Genomic DNA, 18958 nt, shown 5'->3' with positions numbered 1-18958 from the left:
TAAGTTAACACACATAGTGTCAGTCTGGGGAAAAAAAACTTGAATTACACAGTACAAGTGAGCGACAGGTTAAGTGATTCTGTTAACTTATTTAGTCCCATTTCTACTATTAATCATAATTGTCACTATTAGACAGTATTATTTGTCTCATTTCTGTTGAGGTCGTTGTCCTTTTACAATAATTCCAAGTAGAACATTTTCATATTCTTGAAATATGGTATATATGCACTGGAATATACTTTATTCGCAATAGTATAGTCGCGATAGTATAGGTTTGAAAATTTATACTATACCACAATTAGTTTAATTGTTCCTTCCCAATCCCCCCAGACAACCAGAACTGGCAAGGTCCCACTCACCTGATTCTTCAGATCGAGCTTGGGGCAGGGACGTCCTCCATTGAAAGGCTTCTCACGTAGCCACTTGGACCTGACCTTCAGTCCGCTACCACAGGAGGCGCTGCACGCTGACCAGGCTGACCACTCACTCAGTTTGCAGTCCAAGGGGCAAGGGACTTGACAGACCTCCTCCAAGTACCCTGCGATGGAGCGTCCACGGGTAACATCAGGGAGGAGACGAGAAAGGTGGGTAGAGTCTCATTAGACCTTAGACTTTTTGAAGGTGTAAATAACAGCAACTGCAGAAAGTCACTGAGTATTTACCCAGTACTGTCAAACACAACCAACGGGTGAATAAAAGGGTATAACTTTTCCACCAATAGGCTTCAAAGCCTCATTTCTCCCGCCATTGTTTAATAATACTGATCTTTATAAAGTTTGCCAATAAAGAGTCTTAACAAAGATCACACAGGTCTAGTATAGGTCATCACACCTAGTGGTTATTGATTAAATTCTGGTACCTGTGTTGTTGCACAGAACCGGGTCGACCAAGTGGCCTTCGTGGTCTACACAGGACACGGCCCGGAGTCGCAGGCCTTGGCCACACTCGCGGGTATCCCGCTGAGCCCTCCAGCTGTGGCTCTCTGGGAGAATGCAGGACGACCAGTTCCCATAGGGCTGAGAGAGCATCTCCACACAGGGACAGGGCTCCTTCTCCACTAAGGGATGCAGCTCCAAGTTCTGGCATTTCTCTCTCTTCTTGCTGCGGCCTGTAATGCATTTTATTTGAAGGAGAAAACATAAAAATATAGCCTCTAAAATTATATCAGCAAAGTACACTATATACAGATTTTTAGAAATTAAAATAGAAAATTTACAGATGTTATGAAATATACATTATTTTTATAAGAAAATGAAATGATATTTATTAAAAGTGTATAATAAAAAAAATCTTATAAATTTACTTCCATGACTAGAATGTTATTCTGTTACTGATATTTTTGCTGCATCCATCAACTATATATACAGCCGCTACAATATTAACATATACAAGTTTAATCAAAAATTTGGAGTGAGATTACATTAGGCGCCAAACGTGTGTCTCATGATCAATGCGCGAGACTTGAGAATCCTGTAAATATAATTCTTTGATTTAAAAATCTGGTAAATGGTATAAGAGACCTTAAGCTGAAATTTCTGATTAATGTTTCACGCACCCTATGTGGACCTCAGAGACAAAAACGTGAAACGACCGCGTACGTTAAAATCCCGGCGCGTGCCCCCTTCCGCGCAAGCGCTGCCTGTTTTCCGCCCAGGCGTTCCGCGAGACGCCATCTGCCTCTGCTGATCATATGCAGTCTGATTGCAAACAGTGCTTAGCGACGCAAAGTTGCTGTCAGCTGCAGCAGCATGGCGACAATCTGTCAGTTTGCTTCAGAATTAAACGCGACGTCTCGCACCCTTTCTAACTTCCCTCCCCCCGTATTTATTATTGATGATGGCTTTCCATGACTGATAAAATATAATTAAAGCATAATACTTTATTACACTCAGTGTCACTTTGAAAACGCATTAATGTTCTCTTTATTTATTTCCGAATTTGATTAGGTGCGCATCCCTGTGCTGTGAGGATGAGGAACCGCCTTTACCGACTTTACCACGCAGAAGCGGTCTGAAACCATAAAGGGCGACAATACAGAAAGAAAAAGCTTTTCAAATCACCATCCTCTGCGCTGTGAAACGTGTGAAACATTTAGAGGCAAAATACTTTGCCATAAACAACAACAGTTATTTGTAACGAACAGTGACCTATTAAAATTAGAGGCGTTATGAGTTTCCAGGGAAAACAAACCGTCTAAAATAGCTGCCAGGTGACTATACTGTAAAAAGCAGCTGCACAATTATTATTGTCATGCCCGGCTCGTCCGCTCCTCGTGTGTGCCACGCCCCCTGCTTACCCACGTGTGCTTCCCTGATCGTACCTAGCTGTGTCCGTTTACTTTCAATCAGTCCTGTCTATTTGAATTCTTGTCTTATCAGAGTTCGAGGTCTGTCATTGTGGTTAGTTGTGGATCTGTTTCCTGCTCCCAGTACCCCAAATAAACCCCGAGTTTTGCCCTGTATTCTGCCTGTTTGCTCGATCCTTGCCAGCCTGCCTGTCCGAGCGATCACCTGGTCACGCTGAACGTGACATATATAACTTTCAGAATGACAAGCAAGACCAATTCTAAAGTCTAGAGAAGAACAATATGAGGAAAGAAACAGGAGCTTGCTCAGACCTACAGGCAACGAAAGATTTATGATCAAGACAAATGACAGCAAACTTGTGATCATTAACTTAAGGATTAAATCAAAACTTAAATTTGGGTTATTACACAAGTTACATAAAGCTGGTAAGGTACCTAATGTAGGTATACTTTTGGGCAGCAGAGATCATGAACTCCACACTTCTCACCAGTCTCACAGTCCAGATCAATACCATAGACTTGGTCTAGGGTTTATGTTATTTGGAAATGGCTTTACAGGTTACTATATTTTTGACACCTATACGTTAGCTCCATGTTAGCAAGAACAACTTCAAAGCAGTCAAAAGTGCTTGCATTAGTATTAAAGAGCTCGCTTTTAAAACCCAAAAGCTGAGGTTAGCTTATGGGGGGAAAAAGTCTTGGAAACATCGGTGAGAATGTGCTATACATCAAACATCTGTTACAGTCCAAACCAACATCTCAGATGCACCATAATTCATTCATTCAATGCACAGCTGGGTGCATGAGGTGTAGCAATATACAACACCATGTGAAACTGTGCCTACAGTTTCCTGTGGTTTTTTAGAGAAATGGAGGGGCTACAAATATAATTAAACCAGCATACAAACAACTCCTGAGGCAGAAAATGTGCAGAGAGGGCTTAGTGGCTTCATTTTCAATCTGCACACCCTCCAGAGTAACTGTATTGGTAGGACTATTGGGGTATTTCCATTGCCACCAAGAACTAAGCTGTACCATTGCAAATTATCCAAGCCATACCCAAGCCGTACCCACACTGACATGGCCGTGCTTGTGGTGATATGATGTGTAGTATGATTGGACGAGATCGGAGCATGCACAGTGGAATGTAAAAGTAAGTCGATGTCTTTGAATAGGTTATTTATTAAAAGCTTCTTCTTCTTCCAGCACCTGTCTAGTTAAGGTAAACTCAGGGTACATTTGTACACAAGGAACAAAACTTAGTGTCAGAAGTGAGTCTGGAAGAATAGATGTGTTTTTAACACGGGAAAACCAAAAACAGTTTTCTAAGGAGAAGAAAATTGGGTCTGTTTGTGGTGGCAAAAATTCTGCAGCTGCCACCGAAAATTCACCTAACTGGGAATGTTGCTGAAAACTGGAGAAGGTCTAAACCATGCTTTGGATTGTATTTATCAGTGTTTGATGTGGACCTTAAACTGGCGAAAACCAGAGCCTCACTTTCACTGCATGTCATTGGTGATGACATGAGGTATATGGTGACTGTGATTTGAAGATGGAGATAATTTAAAGCCGATAAACGGACCGATTTGAAGAATTTTGTATACCTATGCAGAATGTGACATTGTGACACTGGCCCAAAGAAGGAGACTGGAATCCAGATGTGCGCACAACCAGTGGGTTTATTCTCTGCAATATAGCAGAGGTACCAAAGGGGCAAATCAGAGAGAAGGGTCGAAGTCCGTGAGCAGGGGTCCAAAGCTGAAAGATCTGTCCTACACGTAACCACGGGACACGAGAACACAGGGAAAGGGGAACAGGAGAGGCTGGTCTCGGCAGGGAAGGTGGGTCAGGTTCGGGAGCGAGTCTGGGGAAAGGAAGAGGACAAGGCAAGGTAAGTACAACGGGCAGACGGAACAGGTTGGGAGAAGGGGAGAGATGGAAGAAAAGAAATTGCTCAGCAAGGCGCATTAACATGGCACAATACTTCGCACTGAATTGTGAGTGCTCCGGGCTTATGACTGCGTTGCCCTCACGCGAAATGTGGAGCACCTGGTGAGCCCCGCCTACTTGGGCGGGGCTGACGTGGAGCATGCGGCGGGCTCCGCCTGTCCGGGCGTGACAGTCATATGAGCAATATAGATTTTTTACATGTGCTCAGAAAGCTGGGAAAACTATTGATCAGTATGTTACTGAGTTGATACACTGGAGTGAAACATGTGGGTTTGGAGATTTAATGGATTCTCTCATTAAGGACAGAATTCTTTGTGGCTCTGCATAATAGTCTGAGAGAAAGACTCTTAAGCGAACAAGGTCTAGATTTGGAAAAAGCTTTGATGCTCTGCAGTGCAGCTCAGATCGTTAAGTCACAAGCTAAGGAACTTGTCAGTGAGAGCTGCACCGTAGACGCTGTGAAGGAGCGCGGACATGCGAAAGCTTGTAAAGCACTTGCAGAATCTACAGGGGGCAAGACAAGAAATTATGTGATCGCTGTGCATGACAGCATCCTCCTAGACAGTGTCCAGCTTACAAGAAAAACGTGAAATGACTGTGGTAAGGATAACCATGTTGCACGTTTTTGCAGGAAGACGGCAGAAAAGAAGACAAGTAAATTCAGTGCTTGAAAATGAACCTGAGGAGTATCATGTTGGTGTACTTTCTGAGAATGAACAGAACAGGCAGGAATGGACTGTACCATTACAAGCAAACCAAAAAAAAAATATTCTATTTAAACTTGACACTGGAGCACAAATAAATGTTATTTCAGAATCTGAGTTTAAGGCATTTACACCAAGAAGTGACTGGATACTGAGGAAGTGCAGACTTTTCAGTAAAAGGCACCTGTGTGGCAAAAGTAACAAGCAAAAAACAAGGTGCATATAGAGTCATTTTTAATGGCGCCAAAGGATGTGCAGTCGATACTGGGGTTATCTTACTGTGAGAGATTGAACCTGGTGAAAAGAATCTCGGACAGTGACGCAGAGTCAGAATACAATGACTTGATGAAGGAATATGGTGACTTGTTCAAAGGGTTTGGTTACCTTCCAGGGGATCACATGATTAAAACTGACAATATAGTACCTCATGTAGTACATCCCTGTAGGATAGTTCCTTTTGTGTGACATCATCAGCCGAAAGAAGAGCTTGATAGAATTCAGGCAAAAAATGATGAACCAAATGAATGGGTCAATTCACTTGTCATTGTTGATAAGAAAAATGAGGATTTGCTTAGATCTAAGAGATCTGAATTGAGCCATTAAAAGGGAGAATTTTAAATTGCCTACTCGTGAAGAAATCATGTCACAGTTTGGTAATGCAAAATACTTCAGCAAATTAGATGCATCTTCGGGATTCTGGAAACTTACTGTCAGCTCAACATAGTGTACTTTTAACACTCCATTTGCCAGATAAAACCAATCACATGCTGCATGAACACACTGAGGGCGTCAATACATCCATAGACATAGATATTATTGTTTGAGGATTATCTAAACAAGAGCATGATGCCAGACAAGTCCTTGATGCCACACGCAAGGCAAATTTGAAGCTGAATAAGGACAAACGTAAGCTAGTAGTAGCTGAACTTACCTTTTTGGTCCTGATCCATTGAAGATTTGTGCATCTGAGAACATGCCAAGGTCACAATGTAAAAAGGGTGTTCAAAGGTTTATAGGAATGGTCAGTTACGTGGAAAAATTCATACCCTTCTCCCCAACAGCTTGCTCCACTGAGGTGGTTGACAGAAAAGATAAACAGCTGGAACTGGAATCATAAAGAAGGAAAGGCATGACAAAATCTCAAGAAAGTACTCAGAGAGGAACCTGTGTTGAAATTCTACGATGCAGAGAGACCTATAGAATCTCGTCTGATGCATCTCAAGAAGGGTTAGGTGCAGTACTGTACTACCTCGTAATAAAGAATGGTTACCAGTGGCATATGCATCTCGTTTGTTATCTGACTCAGAAACAAGATATGCCTAAATTGAAAAAAGGTTGCTTACAGTAGCATGTTTATTTGTGAGAAATTTCAGGGCCATCTGCTGATGTTGAAACTGATCACAAACCTCTGATTTCAGAAATCCTTAAGTGACTGTCAGTAGAGGATTCAGCAGCACTGAACGTGACATACACCTGGGAAGGTTATCTGCACGCCTGATGCACTCTCCAGGACTGTGGATCCAGCGTCAAATTACACCCAGAAGGGCGCTGTTGAGTTTAAAGCATATGTTGATATGATCATAGAATCTAAGTCAGATAATACAAGTAGTGATGGATGGATGGATGGATGACCAGACCAGTCTGGCGGTACAGTACCTTAGAGGCACAAGAATACTGCTACAAGTCAGAGTTTACTCTTTTACATGGGATGTTGTAGAAAGACAGCAGACCTGTGAATCTCAAAAGTCTTCAAAAAGAAATGTTTTGGGAAATTCATAAAAGCCACCTAGGTATTGAAAAATGTAAGAGAAGGGCACAAGAAGTGATGTTCTGGCCTAGGATAAACCAAGAAATTAAAGAACTGGTGTCTTCTTGTCTAATTCCTCTTAAATCCCAATTTAGTCACCGTAAGGATCCACTGCATCTACATCCTAGTCCTCAGAGGCCTTATCAGAAGGTGGGAATTAATATGTTTGTAAGCGACAACAAAGATTATTTGTTGATAACGGATTAGTACTCACTGTTCCCTGAGGTGTGCGGTCTGAGCAGAACTGCTGCAGAGAATGTAGTTGTGTGAATGAATTCTGTTTTTTCTAGACACAGTGTATCTGATAAAGTTTTTCATGACAATGGTCCACAATTTTTTAGCGAATGCATGAAAGTTCTAGCACATTTCCCCCCTCAGAAGTTAGAGGGAATTAATGCATAAAACGATAGATAGTGCAGGTTATTTTTATGAAGCTTTGTTAGCTTATTACAGCACTCCACTTTTTCTCTTGCTCAGCTCTTGATGGGTCGCCGTTTGAGGTCCAACTTGCAAATTGATGAGAGCCTTCTGAGAACAGAGGGAGGTGAACACGCGAGAAGGTGGAAAGATGAACATAAAACAAAGCAAAAAAATAAATATTTTGACAGATGTTCTCATCCACAACCTGAGTTCCACCATGAGGATGAAATAAGGATCTAAGACAAGATGAAAATTTGGACACGGAAAGCTACAGTGGTTGAACAAGTGAAACCCAGGTTATGCACAGACCAAATAGAAGGTGTGGTATGAAAGAGGAATCACAAGAACCTAAGGAAAGGACCAGCTTCAGAGTCTCAGTTAAATGCTAAACACCAGTTGAAACTGGGAAGGAACAATGCAACACAAGAATTGTGTAAACCACTTACAGTAGAAGGTCTATTCATGTTCATAAACCACCAGAGACTGACTGAGACATGTTGAAATGTGTCTGTCCCAAGAGCAATTTGATGTTAAGGGCCTTGATTAGGGGTGCAAAGATGAAGTCACTCTCACCACGGGATTTGGACCAGCAACAAATTTGTGCATACCTGTATGCTGTGTGTATTTTTGTGATCAACGTGTGTTTACCTGTCAGCATACGCCTGCGGCTTCTCCAGCCCCCACAGGTCAGGCACTCGGTGAACTCGGACCATGGGCTGAGGCTGCAGTCATCGCGGCAGGGAACCCGGCAAGGCCTGAACCGCGACGGCATGGGACCAGCCCACTGCAGGCAATCGGACACCTCTGCTGCTTGGCCGTCATCTCGCATGCACATCACACCTGACGGGGCAGCAGAGACCGTCAGCCCTCTGGCCGGCATTCGGCACGGGGAACAACCGGTAGTGGAAGTGACCAAAACACTAATTATTTTACAGCATCATCTCCAGCATTTCCACTCTAGAATAAAATGCAAAAATCACTGTCAATTCCACCATTTATTCATTATGAAATCAAAGAATAAAAAAATACATTTATTTTCCACTCTCACTTGCTGGATGCTGGTGAGGCTCTTGCATCTACCTTGGTGTGAATTTCAGGGCTTCATGCAAGTAAATTAGTAGCTTAGGAATCGCAGGGTTCATTGTCACTCATGAGAACAATGCATTTATTACGCCAGATGTGTTTTCCCTTCGTGCCGGAGCTGCAAATTTGCCACATCGCCTGAAACGATGACATATTTTGACACAGAGACGTGCTGCGTGTCTTTGTCTGGAGACAGGACCACCTGGCCTCATCAGAGGCTACTAAGAGCTTCAAAAAGCTTTCACTGAAGCACTTTAGGTAAGATGAACCAGCAAGGAGGCAGTTCCTAAAGCGAAGACGCGTCACACTCCCATGAGAAAATCGAGTCATTAAAATGAAAGAAAGGAAAAGATGCTTCTCGTCAAAATCAAGCCCATTCGTCCAGCCCGAACATCATGCATTTCAGACATTATAAGAAAAACAGCTATGAAATGCTCTTTAGAATCATCTTTTTAAAAGATAAAAAGTTTCAATGTTGTCCTCACCTACAATATTATTAAATACTGTAGGAATTATTGCATATGTTTCTGAAAATTTTCCATATAAAAAACAATAAGTATTCAGATTATTTTAAGTTTGTCCTATGATGTCAGACATAGAAATGTAAGGAGAAAATGCAATTTAAGGGGGCGGCATGGTGGTGCAGTAGTTAGCACTGTTGCCTCACACCTTTGGGACCCGGGTTCGAGTTTCCGCCTGGATTACATGTGTGGGGAGTTTGCATGTTCTCCCCATGTCGTCATGGGGTTTCCTCCGGGTACTCCGGGTTCCCCCCACAGTCCAAAAACATGCTGAGGCTAATTGGAGTTGCTAAATTGCCCATAGGTGTGCACGTGTGAGTGAATGGTGTGTGAATGTGCCTTGCGAAGGGCTGGCCCCCCATCCTGGGTTGTTCCCTGCCTCGTGCCCATTGATTCCGGGATAGGCTCCAGACCCCCCGCGACCCAGTAGGATAAGCGGTTTGGAAAATGGATGGATGGATGGAAATGCAATTTTCCTAAATGCAAATATTAATCTTTAAGGATAGCACTACTCCTTAAAAGTAATATACTGTATGGCCATTAACTTTTTAAGTGGGTGTGAAATAGCTACTTTTTAAGGAATATATCTTGTTAATGGATCATCACTATGTGTTTGCAAATGTGTTTCCACCTAAGGCACCATTACTAAACTCAGCATTCAGATAATATACTGTCACACTGGCGAAATCAAAGGCACCCCTTGATAATACAGAAATCGATATCCAATGCCTTGTGTGTTATCTCTAAGTACATAATTCACAGTTCTTAAATATGCCCTTAAGGGAAGTAAAGAAAAACTCTCTTGGCTTCTCAACCCCAAAATATGATGAACAAGGGAATAATCACGAAATGTTGGCCGATTTCGGAAAATGACAGCAATATTTCTGCTCCAGTGTTTCTGTTATATGCAGGGGCATGAAGGCATGCGTGTTGCTGGTGTAAGGCAGTCGACACTGACAGTGTTAAAACAGGCCAGTAGCAGCTTGAAAATGAAATGATGCTTCATTATTTGTCAAACATATACAGGTGTGCAGAGATTAAGGGCTGAACAGCAAGTGACTATTCTGCCCAGCTGGGAATCAAGCCAACGACCTTCCGATCGTACCCACAGGCGCTTATCCCACTGAGCCACACACTGCAGTCTCCAGGAATCATCCGTTACGTTGAAGCTGAGACACAATTGGAACACTGTGGGAAGTGGAATCTGTTTAGCGGTGTTTTAATTTAACAAGCAGCTTCTTTGCATAAAAGGTGCCCTTCATACAGTAAATAATCTGTTTATAAAATAATTTCAAAATATTGATATAACACTAAACAACCGCTTTTAGGGACATAACCTTCCCCCTGAGAGTAGTGTAGTTATCTGAGATAGCAGCCAACATCCATTGCTCTTCATGAATCATAAATCGAAAAACACGCTTTTAAGTCAAGCATATTGATTTGTATTTGACTTTTAAATTCTGCCCCTCTGACTGCGACTGCAGAGTGTTACTCTAGTGTTGAACCAGGTAGTGTGGCTGGCAGACAGGGGACAGTGGGCGGGCAGCGTGACAGGCTCCCAGAGGTAATGCTGTCACCAGTGTTTGCGGGAGCAGTCGCACTGGCTTCAGCAATGGTTGGAACATTTGCTATGGTTTGTGTGAACCAGCGTGACGAACCACTGTTTAGTTATTGTGTGTGACATTGGTGTCCTAGTTTGCTAAACATCTGTGTCGGGGTGATTCTACGATTTCTTTAAAGTGGGGGGCATAAGAGTGGCCGCAGTTCTCACAGAGGGGCCAACTTTATCATTACCCAGTGATATGCTTTAAATGGGTTAGTGGCATGGGAGGGTGCACTCTGGGGGGCCAATCAGCTTACAGCAGGGGCCAGTGGAAAAAAAATACCAACTGATACTATTGCATATTGATTCAGGGAAATTACAGTCTAATTTCTAGGTTACAGATTACGTTCTTTAATTATGAATATCATTTTTATTCTATTGGTCAGCTGGTAGCCATTTTTAGTTAGTAAATTACAAAAATATTGTTTAATTAATAGTCAGCTCAGTTATAAGATAAGCTTCGCTATTCTATATATAAAATATATAGCATTTCAATTTGTTCATGCAACATTAAACATTTTTAATTGCTCAAGACTCACATAATGACAGGCCCATTATAAAATACAATGACAATTTAAAATTGACATACAATTATAAGTTATTCCTATTAACTCTTGCAATGTTAAAATAGCTGGATTGCTGTAACCCATCAATTCGCAGGGTGACATGGGGCTTAAATGGTTTTGCCAGGCTGCCTAATTTTAGTGCAATTATTCCTGCTGCCCCTACACACCTCTCCAGAACTTTTTGCATGATCCTCTTTCACAACCACTAGCATGTTATCCCTGCCTCAGCTTGTGACAGAGATCATCCATAATGATGTTGTTTCTTAGAAAGAGTAACGGGATCTGCTGACTCTACAAAAGGGCACCGCCAGGAACTTTCTGTGCCTTGAAACCTTGTCAGATTCCTCCCACTGACATAAAGAAGCTCCCTGTACTTATTAACTGTATAACACACATTTGTAATGAGGCAGGCACTTCTTCCATTATTTGCGAGAGTAATAACAGGAAGGTGGAAACTGAAATCACATTTTTAAAAAATATAAATACGCACATAATGAATGCAGCGGAAAACAATAGACAGCCAAAAATGGGAATACTGTCTTCTGAGTGATAACTGAACTCGCAGCAAAATAGGTTAAGGATTAGTATGAGTCTATATGTTTTGCTCTAAACATATTGGATTTTAAGTCTGAAAAAACCCCACCAATGTTGGCTTTCTCATGGTGCACCTGTGTCATTATTACAGCTTGTTGGCATCATCCCTGTATGGATTCACAAGAGCTGTTTGACATCATTCGACTCCTGTGCTGACATTTATAGAACAATACGCTGTAAACTGAATACGAATCAGATTAAAAGGAAGAAAGTTACAGCCATATAACTGCCTGCTGGAGAGATGATAATGGAGAATAAAACAGTCCAATAATGATACATGGATTCATGACATGAATCAATAACTTTTTCTGGTAAAAGAGCACAGAAAGAAATTCAGTAGCTCAATAGGCATATGCTAAGGACAAAAAGTGAGTTCACCATCAGGCAAAAGATTCCCAGGGTACAGTAACAAGGTGGAAACTACTGCTCATGAAGACCACAGTGCTGGCTACAAAAAACTCCAATATCTTCTAGTTCTAGACCAATGTTTTTGTAAGTAGATGAGTCCAATAAAAAAAAAAAAACTCTTTGCTTGACTAACTTCCACTGTATTCACTCCCATGATGTGAATTTGACAGCAAGAACCTTGTCTCATCAAACACATTGGTGGTTCTGTCACCATGCGAGTAGACTTTGCAACTAGTCATCATTAAATGGAGCAGAAATTCACCTTTGGGTAATTTTAGAAAAACGCAGTACTTCCAGAATTGAAATGACAGTAAAAAAAAAATCAAATCCCAGAAAGCAGCACAAGTGACAGGGATAAAGTTTTTCATAAAGCAGATACCTTAAACCATCAACTGATATAAAACTCGATTCCTATACAATTTAGTAGATGCTTTTATCCAAAGCAACACACATTTTTTTGTTTGTTCATTGAGAAAGCTGGGTCAGCCAGTCTCTGGAGCAATCAAGGGGTTAGGGTTCTTGCTCAATGGCCCAACAGTGAAATCACTCTGTTGACAATAGGCTTTGAACTGGTGACATGGGCACATCATCCTAATCCATCAACCCAATTTAGGAGCCATAAATACTGTGGATTAAAGATCAGTCAGATCCAAACATCCTGCTCAGTGTGGCATTCACCCACAATGGTAATGCAAGACGTACCTGATTGGGACACAAAGTCACTAACAAATATTCTGATTTAACAGCCGAGGACAGAGTACTAGACAAGTCTACTTCTGAACTACTACTTCTCAGTTTCTCAGAACACTATTACGTCCAGAGTCAAAAACTGCATCGTTACTAAGATATGTGAGCTGCATTTACAGGATCAGCTATTAAATATACAGGGTCAATGTTTCTATATACAGAAGAAAAGGTTGCTTGTGAAAAGCTGCAGATCTGCTCAAAGAATACTTTATCGCCCCTGCTGCACGCTTGCTATCTTGTAGCTAACGAGGCCCTTTCGGGCCACACTCAATGAACAATGCCTCCTCTACTGCCTGGTTTGCCGAGCCACTGCTCTCGCTGGTTCATTTACTGCAATTTACAGCATCTCCATGTTAGACAGCAATTTATTCACTATTACGCTGATGCAGCAACTCCCAGCCTGCTAATTTACATTTCCAGGAAAGTTCTTACACACAAGCTCAATAAAACACAATCAAATTAAACCAGTGAGAAAGTGATTCTCTGTGTTTCTCCAGGAAATATAATACACATTTAAGCATGGACTGCAGATTTTACACCTGATTAATTCTTTGCACATGTGGCATTCTTTGCTAGGGCAGTCCAGATTTCATAAATTTTACGTAAACCAAATCAATGGGTGAAATGCTAACACAGAATACATAACAGCAGACATTTTTTTTATCACATGATATTTTACCATGGTTATTTTTATGAAGGACAATGATCCTTTGAAATAAATAAATTCTGTAATGGTAGACCTTGTGTGAAATTAATGCTAAGGACTACAGATCGAATGAAGTTCACAGAATAACGAGTAGAAAATTGGAAGCTTTGATTGGTTCAAAATTTTCGTAGTATTTGATGACTCCTACACATTATGAGTCAATTAAAAAAAAAATGCAACAAATAATTGAGTTACACATTTTTCAGATGGTTTCAAATCTTCAGGAACATGATAGTACAAACTGATGTGGATGAAAAGAAACAAAAGTCTTGTTTGCCAAGTTCCAAAAGCCAATAGCCGGGCTTATTAAACATTCCAGTTACTCAGCTGGCTTTGAAATCAACAATCAATATATCTACAGTACTCATCCATTTACAAAGTGCTTATACAGTGGTCAATTATAATAAACAGCAGAATAAGATTGTTTTTGGTTTTCTTAAAACAGTTTTGATCAAATGAGTTATCCATGCAGTGCTTAATGATCTAATGATGAGAACTAATTCATTTTCACAATATATTAATAAGGATAGTATTCAAAAATTTTAGCTCGTATTTTAATACGTTTACCTTATTTTAATTAAAATCGCTTCAAAAGTGGATCGAGTCAGTTTGTATGAAGTGTACATGAATTTACTGAAAGAAGCATCTGTCATGACCTGCTAGTACGATCGTTCAGTGTGCCATTATTTACCTTTACCTCGTGTGAAACCCTGATTGTTCCCAGCTGTTTGATGCTATTTCCGGCTTGTCTTGTGTATTTTAGTCCGCGTTAAAGTCTGTTTCCCCAGATATTCTGTATTTATATCAATAGACGTATTCACCGTGCTATTCTGCCCAGCAATAAAACCCCCATGTTTTGGATCTCTGAGTGCCTGACCCTGTGTTCCCGCTTCCTGTTCGCTCATTCTGCACACGGTCATCACAGTCTGCTTCCTGAGGTAACGGCGTTGTCACTTTCATTGCCCGAAAATTTCCAAACCAGAATGCACGTAACACTACTACCTAACAACATTTTCAATCCCTACCATAAAAAACTGAGAAACATGGGAAAGAATATTCTTATGTCTGAAACAGACATTAATTTAAAAATGTGACAGGTATGTATACACTAAAATAGGAGGGCGTTTAATTTAATGTATTTAGTGAGTAAAAAAAAAAAAACAGATCTTGCCCAGTTGATTCTTGGAAGCAGTAGTCTACATGATTAAAAAGCCTGTTCCAAGTAATGTGTAATGAAATTCTTGCATTGTTCTGACATTAAATATTTCCCACTCAGCTTCCATTAGAAATCTCCCATTACTAATACATTGTTAAAGGTAAAACAATTAGCTGGGTTTTCTTATCAACTGCCCCTTGGGAATTTTTACACTTAGGTCGCGAACCTCTTCATTCACCTTTAGTCAAGAACGTTCTCCAACCTGTGTTTATATGGTAACCCTTAAGGACAAGGCGACATTCTTTGTTACTCTTCAGAGAACAATATAATACTGAAACAAAGTAACAGGACCTGAACACAGGATTGTATGAGAGGCAGAGCTTACGGAAGAGCTTCAGTTATATTCCTTATTTTCTTGAGTCTTAAATTGCATCCGAATTACATTTTACTACTTCAGACACAGAGGTGCCTTCAGGAAAATCTAATTCTTGGTCAGGCTGCGTCTGTCTCTGCATCTTCAGAAGATTATCCACTGAGTGAATCCTTACTAAATGAACTAACTTCTATCATCATCATGTGCCTGTTTATGTCATTATTAAGTCAGAATCATTTTTTGAGTTGTTTGCATTCTGTGTGTGTCAGACAACATATTTTTGAATAAACTATAAATAAACCAATTCCAGAATCAACTGTATTTTTGCAGATTAAAAATAGTAATTGGCTCCAATACAGAACCTTGCAGTATTCCATTGATCATACTCTCCCAGCTAGAAGTCATTCCTTCAAAATCAAAACAATGCCTTTATAACCAATTTTGTTCCCATCAAGAACAATGCTTTTGATTGTGATTTTTTTTTTAAATTGCGATTATACCCTCTACAGTACATGGAGCTTCACCAAATCCCGTGTCGAAATCCAAAGTAAATCATTATATATGTGTTAGACATGTTTCGTCGGTCTTAAATCTATGGTTACCGATTAACCAGTAAGTTGTTATAGACTGAACTGTAACCTCCAACTTTAGGACCCAGGACCATTTCCAGCATAAGTGCTTAGAAGAGGGACAGACAGATTACTCAGTAAAAAAAAGTGAATGTGTTTGAAGCTATCAGGACTGGCTCTGTTTGTACTTGATAATATTACAATATATACCATGTTATTAATAAAATCACAAGAGGCCAATCAATCACAACTCATCATGATCCGAATAACTGGGGAAATATGTTCATGGTACCGAGATTCGCTAGTTTTATAATTAAATAAACCCTTCAGCATGTCACATTGCAAAATATAAATACTAGACTGCGCAGAGGGGATCGTCAACAGTCATATTGGCATTTTGCAAATGTTCTTTTTGGTAAACAGCTGTGCCAAATATTCATTTTAATCCCTAAAACATGCCTCCTTTGTTTTGCAGCCTCGAAGCATCAACTTCTGCATGGTACAGCTGTGATACTGAGAAGGTTTTAATATTGTCTCTGTGTTGTACATGGGACATTGCAAGCTTGACAAGTGGTCAAAATGGAGTTGGTGACTCTCACCTCTGACCTCCAGACCTTGGCCACATGATTCCTCAGTGCCTGGTGTTCGATGTTGGACTGTGTCAGGCACAAGGGTACACTCCTGCCATCTGTGAGTCTTCCACCTTTGAGGATAACCAGAGAAAACAAAATTACACAGAGCAAACAAAGTCTGATATATGGGACACCCAAAATTACATCAAAAATCCCAGTCTTTACAAAGTTCTACACATGATTTTTTGGTGACTACATTATGCAAATCACCCCAAGCACAGAAATTCAAACTTGATAGGATTTATCAGCTTAAACAGAATTTTCTCTATTACTAAAAGCAATCAACAGTTTGTTTACCTGTAGGTTGGACAAGCAGGAAGTGAGTCACACTCTCTCTCCTCGTAAAGAGTATTGGGACATTCATTTCCCCCATTAGCTGGTCTCTGAATGATAATTCTGTATCTCGACTGGGTGGCTGTACTTTCACTGACTGGCAAGTCGGAAATCAAATAAAACAAAGAAGCAGAATCAGTGTTAACACACCACAGCGCGCAACAACGAAACGTGCCCTCTGCATTTAACCCATATGTGACTTTCGTGACACAGCAGGGGGCAGCTAATTCAGCGCCTGGGGGCAGTCCTTTGCTCAGGGTACCTTGCTGGTTGGGGATTCGAACCAGCAATCATTCAATTACAAGTGTGCTTCCCTAACCATCAAACCACCACTACCGACAGAAGCTTATATTGTCTGACAATATGAATATGCTCTTCAAATAAGAATAATTACTAGGTTTCCAAAGCAAAGAACACAATACTTTTCGTTTATAATACAAACCGAAACAACAGATTTTATTTTCCCAGTTCCAGGTGTTGAGGATTTTTAGGTGCAACATCTGTCTAAACCTCACACATCTTTTACCATAAGACATTCTATGAAGAATTCTTATTTCATCCTTTTTAAGACCTTCTCTATTATTATAAAAATGAATAGTACAATAGATAAAAATATTGACCACTTTAGTGAGAAGAGGATAAAGACACCTTTTCACCGATTTTCGCCGTGTCAGTGAGAGTCAGTGCCTGTTGAGTGGCTTAGTGTGATATGGTGGGACATGGCCGGTCCCCTTCGGCTCTGATTTGGCTGATGGAGAATGCTGGTGAAACGAGTCAATGCTAAATGGTGATCGGGTTATACAGTACGTCAACCGTCAGGTGTATCCCAGCACTAATTTTCACAATTGACAGGAGCAGATCATTTGTTAGCCTTGCTTGATGCTAGTGTTTCCAGTCGGCTTGGCGTGTGCTCAGTTTAAGATAATAGCTATATGACAGCACCAGCTCATCTTGGGTTAATGCAGTGATCATTAGCTTTGGAGCTTTTCGGCAGCAGTACCTGGGAGGCAGGTGGAGGGACAAGGGGTCCATTCACTAAACGGTGTCACAATACAGTCCTTCTTGCAGGGCAGCAGACAGGGCCGGAGACTGTCTGGCCTGGAGGACTCAGGACACCTGCAAGAGAAGTAGGGGTCGGTCATTGCTCTCAAATTACAGCATAATCAGCCTGTTTTACACGCATATTGCCTAGTGCACAGTATTACCGCCATATGAACTGTATCTATTAGACCAAGCGCTGTGCCGTTATAGTACATGTTAAGCAATCAAGCCAATGAGTGTCCGCCAGGAAAATGATGAGAGCAGCAGACTGAAATGCCGGAGACTGGGAACTCACAGAAAAAACCAATTAATGTCCACGCCCTTGGCTGCTCACTAAACCTGGAAGTATGTAAGCCATTTAAAAATCTCTTCCCATAATGCACTGGTTGGAGTGGTACCAATGCTGGACCGCAATCCTTTTCGGAGACACAGACTAAGATTGCGATGATAATACTTTTGCAATAATGTTGAGCAACCTTTCAGGAAACGTTCATTGTTTTTAAGATATTATAGTGCAAAGCATCAATTACTGTACAACTTAGAAACAAATAACTGAAGAAGTCTTTCGTGATACTTCAGAGAGCCAAGCTAAGGTGCATTCACTGGAGAGTGAAATGTAGTGAAGATCGAAAAACTGTTGGAAAGTCAGCAGTTTAGGGGACACATACTGTAATGCAAACTGCCCGTGGACAGTAAAATCCACTAATCAGGCCTTATTTGTTGCAGATTAACAGCAGTAAACAGCGGAATGCAGAAAGGAAAAGAAAACTATGCACCTTCTTCTGTCCCTATAATATAAATGAGAACATTTGCAAATGGTATCTCCAAATAAAGTTTGTTGATTTTGTATCATCTTAGCGAATTTAATTGAAAAAGAAATGTGTTAAGCAGGCTAAATGTCTGATCATGGCACCATTAGTCACAGTCATTTCCCTCAAATTAATCCATCCATCTTGCCACTGCTAATCCAGATAGAGTCACGCGAGGGAGTGGGGGGTGGGGGAGGGGCCTTGGGGGCAGCACAGGGCAGAAGGCAGGGACATGCCACGGACAGGATGCCAGTCCATCGCAGGGCACGCACATAAAAGCATACACTACCAGCATACATTAGCTAACACAACCGTATGTCAGTGAACTGTGGGAGGAAATTGGAGCAACAAAGAGAGAGTGAGAGAGAGAGAGAATATGCAAAATCCACACAGCAGAGCAGAAGCAAGATTCAAACTTCCAACCCCGGAGGCAAGAGGCATCAGTGCTACCCACTGAGGCACTGTGCACTGTGCCCTTCCTCAAACTAATATTCATCTTAAATTATACGCAATTATACACATAGTACATAAAAGCTTAGATCAATACATGAGTGTGTACACCCAATTTGTACTGGTTACAATTTTAGTCGCTTGATACTGTATGTATTTCCATTTTATACAATCGTAGATA

General features: G+C 40.9%; 1 protein-coding gene across 1 annotated transcript in view; it reads right to left on the bottom strand.

Moving 5' to 3' along the window:
- The window catches only part of thsd7ba (thrombospondin, type I, domain containing 7Ba), a 100045-nt gene that overhangs the window by 24434 nt on the left and 56653 nt on the right, over positions 1-18958 (bottom strand). Inside the window, exons 11-16 of the mRNA XM_049003305.1 lie at positions 17478-17593; positions 16442-16574; positions 16112-16215; positions 7835-8026; positions 860-1108; positions 360-538 (exon numbers count right to left, since the gene is read on the bottom strand). Coding sequence (XP_048859262.1) covers positions 360-538; positions 860-1108; positions 7835-8026; positions 16112-16215; positions 16442-16574; positions 17478-17593 — 973 coding nt within the window. The remainder of the gene's footprint in view (positions 1-359; positions 539-859; positions 1109-7834; positions 8027-16111; positions 16216-16441; positions 16575-17477; positions 17594-18958) is intronic.

This window comes from Brienomyrus brachyistius, chromosome 1 (genome assembly GCF_023856365.1).
Source record: "Brienomyrus brachyistius isolate T26 chromosome 1, BBRACH_0.4, whole genome shotgun sequence".
Taxonomy (NCBI): Eukaryota; Metazoa; Chordata; class Actinopteri; order Osteoglossiformes; family Mormyridae; genus Brienomyrus; species Brienomyrus brachyistius.
The sequence above is the reverse complement of the archived record's forward strand: the minus strand, read 5'-3'. Positions and strand labels throughout refer to the sequence as shown.